The 18,350-nt window shown below is 33.8% G+C and overlaps 1 protein-coding gene across 1 annotated transcript in view; it reads right to left on the bottom strand.

Annotated features, from left to right (window-relative positions):
* RYR3 (ryanodine receptor 3) overlaps positions 1-18,350 on the bottom strand; it is a 179,545-nt gene that overhangs the window by 81,169 nt on the left and 80,026 nt on the right. Inside the window, exons 25-39 of the mRNA XM_088529281.1 lie at positions 17,051-17,210; positions 16,427-16,574; positions 15,587-15,792; positions 14,853-15,027; positions 12,064-12,272; positions 11,157-11,341; positions 10,611-10,647; positions 10,042-10,202; positions 9,347-9,512; positions 8,055-8,141; positions 7,616-7,842; positions 5,836-6,637; positions 5,168-5,368; positions 4,818-4,920; positions 1,872-2,009 (exon numbers count right to left, since the gene is read on the bottom strand). Coding sequence (XP_088385407.1) covers positions 1,872-2,009; positions 4,818-4,920; positions 5,168-5,368; positions 5,836-6,637; positions 7,616-7,842; positions 8,055-8,141; positions 9,347-9,512; positions 10,042-10,202; positions 10,611-10,647; positions 11,157-11,341; positions 12,064-12,272; positions 14,853-15,027; positions 15,587-15,792; positions 16,427-16,574; positions 17,051-17,210 — 3,005 coding nt within the window. The remainder of the gene's footprint in view (positions 1-1,871; positions 2,010-4,817; positions 4,921-5,167; positions 5,369-5,835; positions 6,638-7,615; positions 7,843-8,054; positions 8,142-9,346; positions 9,513-10,041; positions 10,203-10,610; positions 10,648-11,156; positions 11,342-12,063; positions 12,273-14,852; positions 15,028-15,586; positions 15,793-16,426; positions 16,575-17,050; positions 17,211-18,350) is intronic.

Raw genomic sequence — 18,350 nt, forward strand, 5'->3', positions numbered from 1 at the left:
ACTTTCCTTTCAAGAATTTGAGTTAAATATTTCCATTTTCTAAGAATACGTCATAGCTTAATATTATTCAGCAAACCCACAGGGGTAACCCACTCTTCCTCCTATATAATACTCTGCTGCAGAAAGGAACTTTTTTTTTTTTGCCCTGATAAATGGTGTCAGTGCTTCTCTTTATGTTATAAGTAACCTGAAGGTCACCGAAAATGGTAAAAAGATCTATAAATTTATAGAGAATCGTTTTCAGACAAACTAACAATATCAAAGATGTATTTTCCTCTGACCTCAGATTTTGAAGGCCCATATTAAAGACTTAAAAAGCAGAATAAAAAACCTGTAATATTAAATGCTGCATTTTTTCACCTCAAGCTATGTATGAATACAGTAATTGTACTCATAAAAAGAAAAAGATATGACATTTCTACTTAAGTAGCCAAATATCTTGGATCGTGTCAAATATTGTTCTTTCAATACAGACAGGTTATATTATAGATATATACATATATATACCTATCTATAGCTCTCTCTAGATATCTCTATATATAAATGTACTATAGTATATCCATATAACAGATAGATATGAAGACAGATATGACGATAGAAGAAAATAGATATGAAGAGATACATTAGAACAAGTTATTTTTAAATTAATTTATAAAGTCACCATCATCAGGTAGAATTATTTGAAGTTGAGTTATATGCAACAACTTCACATATAACATGAAAATTCAGACCTCAGTAAGACTAGGCCACAGAATAGATCTATGGTTGCTTACGTTTTTATTCAAGATAATCCATTCTGTAATACTAAATCTACTAAAATGATCCTACTATTACCCCCTCCTTAGTGCTTAGTATAGTTCTTATTTAGATATCTAAACAGCCATCTTAAATTTTGCTCAAATTTCATTTCTATAGTTCAAAACTAGTAACTGTGAGTAGCATTGTGTGTCAAGCGCAAAGATAAAAAATGGTCCAAAACTATGTTTCTGTTTGTTTCTTACAACAGAAAATATTGCCCAAGAAAAGATACCCTAACTCCATAAGAGGTAAAATTTATGTATGCTCCCTGACATAGCTGACATCATCATATCCCTTCCACGAAACCACAAATGAGGCTTAACAACAAAACTTAGCTTGTTGGTCAGCTCAGGAACATGACATTTTTGAGCACCGTTACAAGTCCACAGAATTTATTAGCGAAAATCACAATAGCCCAAGTTAGGCTGGCAAATTCAATCTTGCGGTTCATATTTTAACAACTATTTTGGTGCTCAGTGTTGACAAAGGCCCTAAGGCAACAGCAGACTGGCATACTGTAGTTCTTTCTTCACAGAATGCTGCACATTCTACACCATGTATTTTTGAGACAGTAAAGAAACTAACCCCATAATGGTAAAAGTTGAAAAGAAAGCTTTGCATAGTGAAAGCCAATATGCAAACCAAAAATCAGAAAAACCACCATTTTGTCACCTATATCTTGATATTGAGACCATATAGTTTCTCAAGCAGCAAAGAAAAAATGAAAAAAAAATATTGCATTTCAAAAAAAAGAAAAGAAAAAAAATGGGTTTAGAAGAACTGGAGAAAGCTTAGAAAGCTTGAATCTAGATTATTACTGTGACATAAGTTATTTTTTAAATTGAACAATCTGGATGAACATTCTTCCACACATTTTTTTCAACACTTCATTTAAGAAAAAATGCATCTAAGATATTCAATATATAGGATAATTTTTCCAAAAGTCAAAAAGAACTTAAAACATGCAGTCTCCTTCTTCAGTCCACTATGAAGTTTCCTTAAAGGAAGCTCTTGTCACTGCAAATCCTGTAACACGTGCATCACAAAAGTATGTATGTGGAAAGAAAACTTACTAGGAGATTGTTCCTCCTCCTCCCTAGGTTCTACTTTTTCTGTTTTTGGTGGACCCTTGATTTTGTATATTAATGAACGGAGTTTTCCAGTTAATGAGGCATCTTCCTCTTCCTCTTCCTCCTCTTCCAGTGGAATACCTTGACAGATAATAACACTAATCAGAAATAATCGATAACCTTTGAAGATGAATTGCTTTAATATTTAAACAATACCAAGATATTTATTGGATAATTTTGCAAACTAAGTTCATAGAAAAAAAAAATTGTGGAAGCCAGTAGCTGTATTATGTATTACGTTATATTGGCTCAGGTAGGTTTTTATTTATTTTTTTTTTTTAACTTTTATTTCAGTACACACATTTTCATAACCAGATTATTATTATCCGGTATTATTTTTTTCAGTATTACCAACAAAAAGGTGGTGTTTTTAGAAGATACTATAGCCATTAATTATGACTGTTAATTATATTTGATTAAATGTGATTCATTACTAATGTTTTTTAATGTATAATTATTAATTTCTTCAAACTGCAGAGCATAAGTTAAAGAAATGCATGGATGAATCTTATAGTGCTATTTTTCGCTGGAGATATTGAGCATTTACGAACAAACATACTAATGGAATTTACAACTGTAAGAAGGCAGATGTTCAGAGATGTTATACTGGTGATTATAGCTCTGCATGAAAAATTCATAGGACATGATGTACCTAAAGGGTTGTCATTTGACAACTAGCTCACACAGTTCAACACATTGCTTCATAGCCATTTAAAGCATTTTCAAATCTCTCACACCTTCTACATGCAGAAGCACCAAATAGATAAGCTGGTTCCTGTCAAACCAGCACTAACGGAGCAGAGCCAAAATGTAGCCAATTTTCTGCTATTTGGTTGCAGGTCAAAGTTCCTAGAACTAAGGAATTTCCAAACAGAATACTAAGAATGAAAAAGTTGAAGCAGAGGGAAAAATATATAGAGGCTATATATTAGTACTGTATAAAGAAACTAAGGAAAAATTAACTGAAATACACAGGTTAGAATAAGTCTGGGCTTGGCAGCTACCAAGAGGAAGGAGTTCAAGATGCTACTAGCAGTGACTAAATCAGTGATTTAGAAGGTGAAATTCCAAGCTAATGGGAAAGCATGAGAGAATCCAGAAATTGAAATGCAAGATTGGGTGAGGAATTTCAAGAATAAGAAAAGTGTGAGACTGGTTGGACAAAAAAGAAGAGCTAAGAATGAGGTTAAGAAAAGAGAAATCGCAGTAGGATATTAATAGAAAGCAAAGAACTATTTGGCAAGAAAACTAGTCCTAAGGTGCAAAACTTGAAAGTGTAAGCTAGGGCCTTGAAGGATAAGAAACACACTGGAACAAAAGCAAACACAGGCCGAGCAGTGACCAGCTGAAATGGACGGACACAGCTCCAGGACCACAGACTACATGGCTCGTACTTAGTCCTCTCAGAGCAGCACTTCCTTCTAAAGCTGACCATATAGTATTGCCAGTTAGACAGTAATTTAAGTGGGGGAGGTCTACGCACTGCAAGAGACAATTTCAACCCAGCAGAGGAACCAGAGAAGTATCAGTTTGATGCTGTGTAATAAAATCTATTTTGAATTTGTTTGTTTTTGCTTCTAACTAAGAAATTACACACAAAAATTATGATAGAGGAACATTATTTAGCATACGAAATTAACCGCTCACAGTTAGGACACACTAGAATTAAGACTTCCTGAGTAACCTTAATTCAGACTACTCGCATGTATTCATTAAGATGCAGTCTTTAATTACTTGATTGCATTCATAGTTTCCCACTTAGTCTTCAAAATGTACTTGGTATTAAAAAGCTCTTTAAATATTCAATGCACAATCCTATTCATTTTATCTGCAGCTGTGATTGCCTAGAACTGATTTTTCACGACCAAATCAGGACACAGAAAAAGAGCAGCACTTTTCTACAGTGACCACCTATAGTAAATCTGTACAAAGTAATAGACGAGATTTTGTTTATAATCCAGAGGATCACTAAACTACTTGATTATGAGATCTTAAATTCTTTAAGTCATTCGACATACACATAATGTAGAAAACAGTAACAAAAGTTCACTCACAAAACATGGAGGATTCACCCATGAAACATGATTAGGAGTGAAATAACTCAATATCAGTAAGAAGATAGGACTTGCAGACAATATTAACAAGTGTTTAAAAGTGACCTCAATCAGCCAGAGAGAGGCTGAAGAAGAAATCGTTAATGCTGCCTGCTGAAGAGCTTGGGATGCTGACAATTCAGTCTCCTGGCCCTGTCTCCTTCTTCATGAAGGCAAGAAGTGACATCAAGCACAAGATTCGGACACTTGAAGAGCGGCCATAACACCAAAGAGGTTGATCCAAGAAAAGGTTGATCCAAGAAAATTTGCTCCCATTATTTTTAGCTGTTTCATACCTGGGAATGAGCAGCGATAATGTGGACTGTAAATGTTCCTATCACTGTAACTGGACTCGTAATCCAATGATTTCCCTGCTTAGGCTAAAATTTGAATAGTCTAGTAAATAATTTTGGCTTCAAAAATACATTTACTTAAGCCACATAGAACTAGAAAATAAATAAACAAAAAACAAAAGTTAAGGGCACCATCATACACTGCTTAACTTCACAGTAATAATATTTTATTCTTTTACCCAAATCCTATTATTACTAATTAAGTCAAAAAATAAATCCACCTATTAGATATTTTCCTGTATTACTCTGTCTAAAACCATGACACATTTCCCATGTTTATGGTAATCCACACTAAAAGTTACTCAGAAAATTCACTGTATAGATAATAACACAAGATAGTAACCTCCTCCCCCCCAGTATGAGTATTTTTTTAATAATCTTTTTGTTGCTGTTGTTTTTACCTCTCAGGGAAAGCAGAAAAGCAGCAAACGCTTGCCACTTACCACAGTGAATTAGAAGATCATCATGAAAGTCATACAGCTCATCCCGAATCTCCTCTGGACAAGGGCAATCCTCTCCCAGTTGAAAATTCAGCAACATATTAATCTTTAAGGGAAGAAAAAAAATTTTTCTATACTCGAGGTAAATCTATGCCGCCTTTGATTTAGAGCTTTAATTTTGTAATTCAAATATGAACATTCAGACAATGAGTAAATCGTGGCACCCTAATATATTTTATTTAAAACTCCATTTTAGTTCTCCAGCAGTTGCTATGCTTGTTTAGAACTCAGAACTCTTGATCATGACTAAGATTTTTTTTAATCTTTGGCTTCAAGTAGTTGTTTAATATTACCTGCTCTTGAGGAGGAGAACGAAATTCTTTAGTTTTCTTGGCAGTCAGTGCAGCAGACATGTTCAAGGCTTGCATGAGTTCATTGTACCTGTATTTCTGATTATATTGCAACTTTGATACGTAACGGTCTGCAAAAGATACAATTGCCTCCACCCTGTGTTGTAGCTCACAGTCACAGAAATAATTGAGTAAATGGCACATCTAGCAAAGAAAAACAGACACAAGTTTAAAAGTTGAAGTTAGAATCTATCTCTTAAATTGTACTCAGGGAGAGAGCTACAGGCACAATCACAACTGATTATAAAAACGAGAGAAGTTTTTTCTCCTTGCATTTTTTATTTAAATGATGTAAAGGTGATAAATTGTTTAGAGTTTTATTATGATGGTCATACCATACTGCATTGTATTCACACAGTCACTACTCTCCAAATGCATTGAAATATTAGTTCTCTTTCAAAATAGACCAATGAAATTAGCATTAGCATATCTATTTTGAGTATGAAAAAATCCATAGAAATTGCATCATCATCAAATTAGATTATTTATAAGAAGTCACAAGGCAAACTGGAATAAATATCTTGATCTTAAATCTCAGGAATATAACAAAGAACAACCTTTCTCTCAGCATTAATATGCTATGTATAATAAATTCATGTTAAGATGGTCACCTGAAGTTTAACAGATTCTGGTAATCTTGTCTGCAATAAGCCCTTTATAGGAGCTTTTGTTTCTTTTATTGCTTTCTCCCCAGCTTCTACAGCTTTTTCTTCGACTTGCGTAACTTCTTCTTTCTCCGTCCTTTCTTCTAAATCATCCTTGTGATCTCCAAAAACATTAGGATCAATGAGGAGTAACACCTGCTTCACATCATCATCATCGAAAACCCCCATTATGAGCAAGGTTGCTATCAATTTAAGAACAGGAACAAACTGAAATGCAACCTGTCCTCCAACAGGGTCTCGTATATGAGCACCACTGCATTGCACTGCCTCTGTTAGCATGCTTATGGCCTTGGACTTGAGTATATCAAGGGGTATCTCTGGGCTCGATGTCTGGTGTTCTTCACTGGTCACAATAAAGCAAGGTGTAGAAAAATTAAAACCTGGTTTCAGACAAGTACTAAGCCCTACTCCAGGTAAACCATGTTTCTTTGTATCATCAGGATATAATTTAATAGTTCGAGTTTCCTCTGTAACTGGAATGATAAATTCATTGTTCATCATGAGTTTGGCTTGCTTGGCATGTTCCAGGTGAATACTAATGAGCAAATCATAGAATCCAGATCGTAGGAGTCCAGGTAAATACTGATTATCTATTGTGTAAAATAACTGAGATATGTCCACATGGCTACAAAGGGCATAGGCAACTCTAGTGTTACCTAGAGCACAAACTGAGCTATATAGTTTCAAAGTATGGTAGTGAAACTTCATTAAATCTTCTTGTTCGCATAGTTCCAAAATATCAACGCATCTGTCAAAAAAATAAACAGAACACCAGTCAAATACATGAATAGTAATTTCATTAAAAAATTATGTCTACACACTATGGTCATTTCTGCTTTCAACCTCTAATATTAAGATTGGTACTGACTAATCTTAATGCTTGCAACAATAAGTAGTGGTGATGTGTTATAATTTGTGGTAAGTGTGTGATATTTGTTATAAGTGTGTGATAATTTCATGAAATTATTTATAATTAGCAGTCCATACCAAAGAGGAGGGAAAAGGTCAGACAAAAAGCATCTCTGGAAGCTATGGTAAGGTTTTTTTTTGTAAGAAGAATGTATTTGGAACACTGAAAGTACACTGAAAGTCTTACAAAGCCCACTTATTGAAGTTGAATAATATTAGTTTTTAAATTATCAAAACACTGCAAAATAACTGATAATAGCATACATTTTCCATTAGCTTTGTTCTGCACTTTTGCTTATAGTTTAATTTTCACAGGTTAAATCATCTGATATTTGGATACCTTTATGATGATCACTCTAAAAACAATGGATATGAATTTTAAACAATCTGAAATCTAAGAAAATCAGGTTTTCATCAGTAAATTGATAAAAATTCAGGGCAGATGAAACTAGAAAGCATTTAATACATAAAAAAGCAGCAAAATCATATTTACATGTGTTTTTTTTTTTACCAAGCTGAAAAAAAAAAAACGTTTAAAGACACAGTGATTAAAGAGAGAATATAATAAAAAGAAAATTAAGCAGTCATTAAAATTGTCTTATCTCATGTACACTGATATAATCAAGTAGCATCAAAATGATTCAGCCTCTTACATCTGCTTAAATTTTCCTCACATAGAAGCTCAGAAGAACAGAAATTCTAAATAGTTCTAGTGTCAATATTCTCCAAGACAGGCTTGACTAACACTGAAACATTAACTACCTGCTTCAAGATGTTTCCTCCACAAACAAGTTGCTGTAGTTCCTTCCAGACATACCTGTTTTCCTCTGGGATATGAAGTGCCATCATTTGCAGAGGTTCCAAACACTGCACAACCCAGCCATGGCGCTCACTGACACGCTCGGTTTCTACTTTCAGAAAGGTGTTTGGCATCCTGCTCCATAAAACAGGTGTAATTGTTTGCACATCAAGACGAGGGGGACATTGAGGAATAGGATTTTTCTCTTCACTTTTAAAAATTGCTGCTGATAAAGGCATAGTATTCTGAAATAAATGAGTATATTGAAGTTAATTTTTGCAGTGCCTAACTGTACTTATTAAGTTTATAACACTAAAAGATGGCATTACATTTACAAAATAAATGGGCCAAACAAAAGGTTAATTCACAAATTCAGTCTAAACAAGTTGAATTCAGCAGGCACTTCTGTGGGAATTGACATATTTAAAAAAGCACCATTATGGAAAATACTTAATACCTTTAATTTACCAAGTTCAAATTGAACCAAATTTGTGCTTGTAGGCTGTATAAAAGTTGCTGGAAAAAGCTTTGTATTTGGTTCAACCTAGAAGAGAAATAAGATTTCAAAATTAAATCTCTTCCCAAAACATGATGCAAAATAAGTATTATGTAGCTCACATTTCACTATGAAAGAACTGCAAAAACTAGAACTGCTGATTACTGTGTACCTGTGTTTACCTGCTAGAATAACAAATAATTTGCTGCATTTTCCTTATAAGTCCATCTAATTTACAGACAGATGTCTCTGCTACTTTAAGCAGTACCACAGTTACACAAGAACATCTGTAATAAGTTATGTTGATTCTTCTCCAACATATTCAAATCCAGTACTTGTTGCATTTTTAAGAAACTATCTTCAAATGTCATTTCACAACTACATACTCTGCCTGCCCTGCTCCAGGATGAGCAACCCCAGTAGAGATCGGAGACAGAATGCAACCTTTTACAACCTGAAACATCATAACAGAGCTTTCTACATCACAATACATCTTAACTTCACAGCTAGAAGTTCCTACTTTATGCTGAGCAAAATAATTTATGACAAAAGAGACTGAAACCATGTATTTCTATTACAGGAATTTCTATAGATGAATTTCCATAGAGGGGAAAACCAGAGGGAGATAACAAGCAGGTTGTTCCATGAAAACAAATAAATAAATAAAATTCATGGTTTGGTTCAGAATCTGTCACATTTATCTGCATCTAGCTACAAAATCAGCAAAGTATGAGGCTCAAACTCCTTCATCTCCTATTTTCTGTTTCCATGGTGTTGATAGTTAATATTCTCCCAGCACACTACTGAAATCTCTGAACATTCTTATATTTTACAATATATCAAAATCAGATGCCCATATCAGTCCCATCCCCATTTACAGGTTGTGTCCAACCTTGTTGCATTCATTTTCATGAAGTATACAAAGTTCCATTAAATTTAGTTTAATTATACAAAAATAATTTTAACAAACATTTAAGTTTTATTTGTGTGGCAGATCTTTTTAATTTTAGTACATTATTATTATTATTATTATTTTACATAGGAGAAAACAATGCATCCTTGCCAACACTAACTCTTCTACATGGGAAGAAAAGGGGAGAAGAGGGATAAAACAAAACAACAACATACAGTAACACGGTATTGTCATCAGACTAGTTTTCAGTTAGATTTCTAGAAAGCAAAACAAAATGAAACAACATAATAACATCAAAGCAGCCAGCTTACTAGCTGACTTCTTGAACATCTGATAATACCTGGTAACAAGTGCCAAGCTCTTTTCCGTTGGCCGTGAACGACAACATTCCAGTAGCCAGATCAACAAAGCATCCGATTTCCAAATCCACATTACTGCGACCGGACCTCTGGGAGTGCACAATTATGTCTCCCCCCCAGACCATATAGCAGTTACTGCGCTTCACACTGAAAGAAAAACAGCAGGAACAAAAAAGAAAAAAAATCACAGTCTATATTGCACATTACAAAGCATTCAAAGATGATGTACTTTTGAGGGGAAATAACAGATTCTTAAAGGTGTTTTGGTCGCCTTTGGTTGTTTTATCTTGTTAAAATATAAGCTTTTAAAAAAGGCACTATGGGCAAGGGATCTGACTGACAATGCCCACTATTAATTTTCTTTATTTTAAAAATATCAAAGAACTTCACATGCTTTTGTGCGCAGTTGTGATACATTGCAACAAATCGCAGATTCATGCACAGTGCCCAAATAAAGATGCTAAGTTAAGAAGCATCACTTCCTTTCAAACAGAACATAAGTTATTGATTTGTTGACTTTAACAATACATCCGCATAAAAATGAATGGTAAAGAGCTCTACCCCATCAATTTTTAATTTAGTTAAAATTACTAAAATTTCATTAACCGTGGGAATCATTCAGTTTCAAGAAGAGTATTAAAATATGAACTTTAAAAAATGATAAATAAATCCGTACCTTTCATGAACCCTGCCTCTCTCATCACCTAAAGTTACCGTCACTGTACAATTTTTATTTAGGTCAAAATTCTCACTGTAAAAATGATAGTCTGGTGTTACCCAGCCAACCCAGACAGAGGAGGGGTCTTGGCCAGCAAATATCCGCAATGAATAAAAATACTGAAAAGAGCAAAAGAAAATGTTAGTAAAAGAGATCTGAATTGGTTTATGAAAATATATGAAAAAATATAGTAGAAAAATATCATACATATAAAATTTTAATAACTGTCATTCAAATTCACTTAAGTCTTAAAAAATGTTCATCAACCGCTGCTCCCCAAACAAGGTCATTTTCAATTTTGGTATTTAACAACTACTCTATCAATGAATTGACATATTGAGATTTATATATCATATAAAGAATATAAACACATACAACTATGAGACTCTGAGCATTATTATTTGCACAAAGAATTACCAGTAAAAGGTTCAAAGGCTTATCTAACAGACGAACTACTAATGAACACGTTGCCAAGACTAAAACTATTTTAAAGAGTAAGAACTAAGCCTTTTAAAATATTTACTCACTGTGGTTGAAGGAACTGCAATTTCTTGGCTCTGTTTTCTAAATAAAAGAAAATATTAGTAAATTAGCAAGAAAAAGTCCTCATTATTAAACTAAGTGTACTTACAAACAAAACAGTGTTTGCTGTGCACTGAGTACTTTGTGATATGAGTAAATTAAATATAAAAAGACCTTCCAGTAAACATCAGGATAGAAAAAAAGATCCACAAGGGTTGATTGCAGCTAGGGTGAGGGGGGAAGAACAGTAATTTGGTAGATTTACCACAGCAAATTAAACATAAAGGTATGTTGATGATCAAAATGTAAAACCCTTTTGATCCAGCTCCCCTGAACGGATTCTCTGATTCTGTTCAGAAATAGCATTCTGCAGTGAAGTTCTATTAAAATTATTTAAAGTACCAAGAATAAAATAAAAAATCAGGAATACACACCCAATACTAATGTGTTCTTAGTCCAGAAAACTAATATGTGATCTTGAATGTACAGCAATAAAGAACAGAACATTCTGAATTCAAATTGGGAAGCTATGTAATGAAACACAAATTAACCGTTTTTGGAAAGCATCAGCTGAGGCGTTTTCCACACCCAGGCCAAAGTTGAATGATGAACGGAACTCGATGGGCATACTCAGCCGGCAATATATCATGTCTGAATTGCTGTTCTGTGTGCCAAATGTTTTGTGAGTAACTTTTAATCGAGGTGGACTCTCGATAGTTCCATCAATTCTCCATATCTAAAAATGGAAGAAATAAAATATCATTCTCAGAAAAAAGCGGAAAATTTTTAGTGAGCAGCTAGAGGATAATGGTAAAAAAAACCAAATTTGTCAAAATTAATTAATTTCAAAACTATGCAATTTTATTCTTTGATAGGTAAACTACCAGAAGTAGTAAGAGAAGCAGTAGATTCAATATGCGCACTTCAGTAACAGATTTTCAAGTTCGCCAATGCAGATTTTCAGAAACAAAAGCACAGATATCATTAAATCAAAATCACTACGTTCTGAATGCACAAGTTATTGAAAAACTACTCAAAAAGAACCACTAGATTTTTGACATAGAGCAAAATATTTCTGAGGATCCTTCTTAAATCTGAGTCTGATACTATTCCCTGTTGTTCCCTGATATCTTCCCTGTTGCTGAAAAAATAGTGAGTATGCTTTTAAACTAAAGCAGTGACAGGGACATTTCAAAAACTTTTCAAGACGCAAAAAAGAAAGTCGAAAATTAAAGAAAAATAAGTAATACATAGAACAGTTAAGTATTTCCATACAAGGTAACAAGATGACCATAAATGAAGCTGGAAATAGACAACATGATATGGAATTACCTACGGGTGACTTAAGATTTAAATGACAGACTATCTGATGACACTAGGTATTAGTAAGGCTTTAATGTCTCAGCTTGCCTAAACAAACTGTTGATAAGCAAGTGTCACTTTAACATGTAATGTTACCTCAATGTGAGGATGATTTTTTGGCACATTGACAAATGTTGGTAAGCGTTTACTAAACCACATGGCAACATCTCTGTTCATGTTGACAGCAAAAGGTTCAAAACCTTCTTGAAGGCCGCACATTGTATAATACTTGAACGTACTGGCATCCATTCCAAGGTTCATGCGGCCAATTTGAGATAGACCCAGTGAACAAATTGGAACAAAGCCTAAGAAGATGATAAGACAAATAAATAAATAAATATTTTCAACAATTTATTTGAAAAACACAACCATTTTATTTTTGATCTAATAGAATCTGAACTTCAGTTTCAACAAGAAATGTACATCAAACAATAACAGCACTATTTAAATCCACCTTAAATATTAATGGCTAAATTGAATATAATTGCTACTGAAAATCTTAAGCACTAAGGCAATGAATGAACATTGCACACACAATCTGAAGTATTTAAATATTAAACCAGACAAATTGTTATTGGCAAGCCCTGGATTCCACAAAAGATGAAATAATATCAAGTTGAACAGCAGAGTTGTGGACTTTCAAATTTGAGAAAAAAAAAAAGCCCCAAGATTTGCAAGAGATGTTCCCTTATCAGAAAGTCTAATTATTTTCTTCATCCATTTTAGCCTAATAAACATGACTTCATATTGAATTGGACAATGCAAAACCAATATGACTAAACAATGAAGATATTAGCATTTGTTATGTATGATGTTTGCAGGCATTAAGTTTTCAACATGACTTTTAGGTGAGGTTGAAGTAGATCAGTATATTTGTTAAAAATGTCTTTTGTCAGCAATGTCTATAAATTTGTTGCCAATCTCCACCCTTCATGATAGACAAACAGATACTTCATTAATTTTTGATAACTGAACATTTTCACTCTCTGTATACCAATAGGAGCCACTGCCTATTGAGATGCAGATGTTGAACAGCTTCTCCATCCTGCCGGATGCAGAACTTGGGGTGACTCCTGGGAAAAGTGAACAGTGACGTCTGTACACCAGAGAATCCATATCCTACACTTCAATCTTAAGCCTTAAGAAAAGCTTTCTCAGGGCAGTCCCTCATTCTCCATCATTAGAAAAATTGCAGCTGTCAACTGACCAAAGATGGACAGTGGGTAAATGCAAAATTTTCTGCTAATTACTAACAAGAACCATGCTACTACCTGTTGGAGAAGATGAACTTTCAAGCAAATGTCAAATAAAAAAATATAAGAGTATAGTTTGAAAATATATCCCATCTCCTTCAGTACATTCTGTAGATATTACTGTCCAAGAATGCAGTAGTAAGAAACAGAAGAGAAGAAACTTCTTTCTTACAAAAGAAAGAATGTAGAGAAGTCTTGCATAGGTCAGAAAAAATATATATAATTTATATATATAGATATATTTATAAAAACATAAACAGACTCAGTTCTACACTCATGTTGAAAAGATTTTTTCCTTTTCATGCAGCCTCTCACCCTGCAGTATTCATTTTGTCCTCCACAGAGGAGAGTATATTTAATATAAAACCTGCATGCTCCAGTAAGGAAATAAGGGACATTTTCCATTTTGGGGTATTGCTTAAGGTGCTTATTATAACCACTTTCTCCTACCACCGAAGTTCTGTTCTGTGCATGAGCCGAGCAGAGCTTGAGGAAATTTTACCCACTTTGATTGCCGAACCCTCAATAATTTTATATTAGAGGATTTTAAAAAAAAAGTATTAACGGATCCATTTTACAACACATTTCTATGAATTTAACATGCAGCACAGACTGAAAGTGAAATGCAACTCAAAAGCGTTGACAGAAATAGTAGAAAGAAAAACTAGCAGCTTTGGAAAATGAGAACCAAAACTTGTTAGATTTGTAGCTGCTGCTGCTAAGAAGCAGCAGCATACAGTTCCCAAAGGAACCTTCCATAAACAGGAAAACCATACAGAATTTGAAGAGGGGTGTTAAAACAAAATATCACTAAAGATGCCAAAACTATTTTCAATATTTAATTTTAAATGGAGGAAAGAAATCCTTTGGATATCACAGTAAAAACTACTGCTAATGTGACTAAATGAAAATGACAGGTCATATTAAAGTTCCAGAAGTAGCAATGATAACATCTTTGTTAAAGATGACCAAAGTAAGCAAGGGAAGAGCTCTCAAGTAACACAACGCAACCCAAGCTGAATTTATAAAGACGTATAAAAATCTATCTATAATGAGCTGAAGGTGAGCTGTATGAAAACCCTGCTAGGCCCACATCAGCTCTTTGTTATTTATCATGCTGATTTTAGATGACAGTCCCTCCTGGTGAAAGGAGAGTTTCATACAGCCTATTTTTTTTTTTTTTTTAAATCACCACTATTTTTAGCACAGTTCTAGCAGACTCCTTTCACTACTGTATGCTATAAACAACTTCTGTCATGAATATCAAATTTTTAGTATAACATATTACACTCACTAACTAACAACCACTCTTAATTAGAAAAGGTATATGGATACATTCACGCTTTTCAGCAGAATCATCTGAAAGTAGTGCAGATGGACAACATAAAAGCACCCTACTAGACTTTATAATTGCTCCAAGTCCAAAATCAGTGAGATGATACTCTTCAGCATTGGAGTTTAATTAGTTGGAAACAGTATAAGGAAGACCAAGAATTAACTTGAAAGAAACGAGCAGGAGCATTAATTTCTTATTTCTCAGCACACTAAACCAGTAGGACAGATTAGGAGATTAAGTGTCTTTCTTTTTTCCCCCCAATAACCATGTAACTATAAAACGAAGTATTCAATTACCACTTTCTATTCCAAAGTCAGCAAACGCAAGTTCTGACCCTTTACTCGTTATAAGCAACTCTCCATTCAGAGTAAAGATAATTGACTTGTCCTCCAAGTTTATCATACAACCAACCACATCTCCTGGCTGCCAACTTCGTCCGAAGAATCCACTGCCTTGATGCCAGCGCTGCCCCTAAACAAAACAAAACAATCAAGTGAATACGCATCACTAAAATTCAAATATATAACATACATATTATCAGATGAGAGAGACTTAAAGCTCTACTGGAAAAAGTTAAAGTAGATACTAATCTGTCATGACTGGGGATGTTGCACAGATAGATAAAAGCATCTAGCATAAAATTCTAAGTAAGTAAATAAACCCTGTGTAGCAAAGAATTTGGTCTTAATGACCCAAGTAAGCAATAACAAGGCTCTAATCTCAATTCTTTATTTTCTTACATCTCTTCCTTCCACGATCTCAAACTAATTCACTATATGTCTTTGAAGTACATTAATTTAATCAGTATTTTACTTATTGCCTATATGAAAATTGAAGTATCCTGCATTCCATAATATGTAAATGGCTAAATGTAAATACAGCGGGAAACAGAGCTCACAGATGCTCTTCATGTCAATCAAAAATATTTCAGTAGTTGATCTGGCAGATATAGGCGAAACCTGTATGATAGTTCTCTTCCTAGTTTGTTTATGTACAAAAATAATGCAAACAATGACAAAAGGGTACTGACTTTGCTTCCTTCGAAAACGAATGCTTGATCATCAGCTCCCAATTCTATATCAGGTCGACATCCTGGTCTGGCCCAGCCAACACGCATATCTCCACCTGTCACAGCTTCAAACTCAAAATACCACTTTCCAGACTTCACTGCATAAGACTTCTCTACTCTGAAAAAACGAATCTTGTCAATGCTGACTTTTTCCATTGTTTGGTCTGCTGTAAAAATAAACAAATAGAGGACAAGTAATCCTTTTTAATTAGATTCTAGCTAATCTAATTTAGATAATTTAGCACATCTACTTAAGATCCTGCTAAAAAATCATCATTAGAGGATATTTACCTTTATTACATTAGAACTATTAATGAATTATCTCTGACAACTTATAAATACAGTCTAGAAAAACTGAAACTGCAATGTGACATATCTGATTTCCTAAACTAGGGAAATACTTGAAAAATAAATGACATGTATTTCAAATTTTCCATATACTTCAAAGAATCAAGTAATGCAAGAATTGCCTCAGGAATTCGCACATTAGAAAATTTGAAAGAGTGATTTCCAAATAAAAAGCAGTATGTTTACCTACAATACAGAATTTTCTCCCATTTAAATGCAAAGAAATTATAATCACAAAATCATTGACTAGAATTTATCCTTAAAAAAGAATATATATCTAGGAAATACACAGTAATTTGCATCCTTCATTCAACTCCATTACAATAAACACATTTACATTAGTTAATACCTGTTTCCCTTATCTGTTTCAGTGTTCAGTGTTTTCCCAGCACAGGGAAACTAAAATATTATGACCATGGAAAAATGGCCATACTTTCTGTTTAGTGTACATACCTATTTCTTGGTCTGGTGGCTCTACACTATAGCCATAGCCTGCAAATGTCCGAACAGCTTCACGGAGACTATCTCTGTTTGATTTTTTAGTACGTTCATCTAATAATGCATATGGCACTAAGCGAGGATTACGTTTGTTCTTAAGATCCTAAAAGGAGTTACAAGCAAGAAAAAAAAAGTGTTTAAATTTCACAAAAACATACATAATGAGACAGAGTAAATGCTGGAACAACGGTAAAAGTTATTACAGGCAAGACATATTATCAATAAAGAACAGTTTTATGAATGCAAATTAAGTCTATTATATTAAACTCAGTTGTTAATGATGTTAAAAACCTAAAGACTTAGAAATAATGAGGGAAGAACAGCAATATATTCTCTAAAAAAACTAATCAATATGTTACTATCAGTTTTGAAGGAAAAATAATTTGCCTCAGTTACAAATCCTGCAGCTACAGCAATACAGGTCTGACCACTCACACTTGCATTTGGCTTTTGACCCCACTCTCCAAGTTCCAAACTTGCCAGCCTTTAATCTATTACTTAGCATTCCCAACTAACTTGCCAGAAAACAAAATCTCATGTTCTTTCCTTGCCCAAACAACTGTAAAAAACAGTCCCTACCTGCTGAATGCCATAGGTCCATCCTTGTTTTATTCTGTCTTTTGCCCAGACATTATGTGCATTTTCTGCTAGTTTATCAACTAGAAATTCTTGAGAAGGTAATAATTTCACTTCAGAAAGATCAAGAGGGGCAGGTTTATATCCATTTGACATCATGTAACTGTAAGTCAATAAAGGACAACAGAGAGTCAAGATACTCTAGGCATGATTAAAATTTTCTGTGTCACTCAGAGTGATGTTCACTTTCTCCCTCACAGGTCCCTAAAAAGTTGTTACGAAAATAACAAAATTTTATTAAATGAGTATACTTCAGTATCTGCATTTTAAACACATCTTTAAAATAAAGAATTGTGTGATGACCTGTCAATACATCATTTCTAGGTACAGGGTATTACTCTATTTTAAAATACAACAATTTTGATACAGTAGCCTGCTATTAATACCTTCCAACAGAGTTAACCAAAATGTATTTTAACACTTCCAATTTTCTCATTTTTCCCATGAGTAAAAAGTTTAAAAAATAGTTTACATATTACTCAGTACTTGCACTATGGAACTTTAGGAAAGGTTCTTTTTGCCCTTTTTAAATTAATGTCATCAATTGGCCCAAGATTCCCATCTCCCGTACTAGAAAATGATTTATTTTGCTACTAGCTTACTTCCTTTAAAATCCAAGCTTTGTTTCTCACAGATAAAGCCACTTTGAGAAAGTAGGTATCTTGTGAGATGATAAACTGATGGGATATAGAAAGAATCTGACTCACTGCTGCTGCCTTGAAATTTCATTAAGGGTCAAAACTTTAATTTGGCCCAGGAGTATTACATAACTCCCCATAGGCTACAGTGATACGATACTTGATTCATCTTCACCAGTTTTGGGGTCCTGCTGATTACTTCTCAAGAGCAACAACAAAAATTAATCCATTAATCTATTTCGTCTCCCCAGTGAGAATTAAGAAAACCCCTAAACACAGAGAAGATATTTTATGCACCAATTACCCCATACACCGCATGCATTAGTTGTTTCCATTTTAAATAACTAATTTTACAGATTTTTATTTTTCTTCCATTTTTCTTGTAGCACAGGATGGTGGAAGAAATATGTTAATAATGGTTTTGGCAACATCCGTAAGTGGAACAAACCCTTCCTCTGATGGAAATGAGGTACAGGTATAAACTGAAAATATGAAAATGTTTATCTTTTTCCCATACCTCTTAAGTAGAGGTTAAGTAGGGTACCTCTATTTTGCTATGTGACAGAAAAGTACTGAAATACTGCTTCTAATTTTGTAATATCTAT

This window comes from Tinamus guttatus, unplaced genomic scaffold (assembly GCF_059628265.1).
Source record: "Tinamus guttatus ecotype Peru unplaced genomic scaffold, ASM5962826v1 Tinamus_guttatus_pri_ptg000327l, whole genome shotgun sequence".
NCBI lineage: Eukaryota > Metazoa > Chordata > Aves > Tinamiformes > Tinamidae > Tinamus > Tinamus guttatus.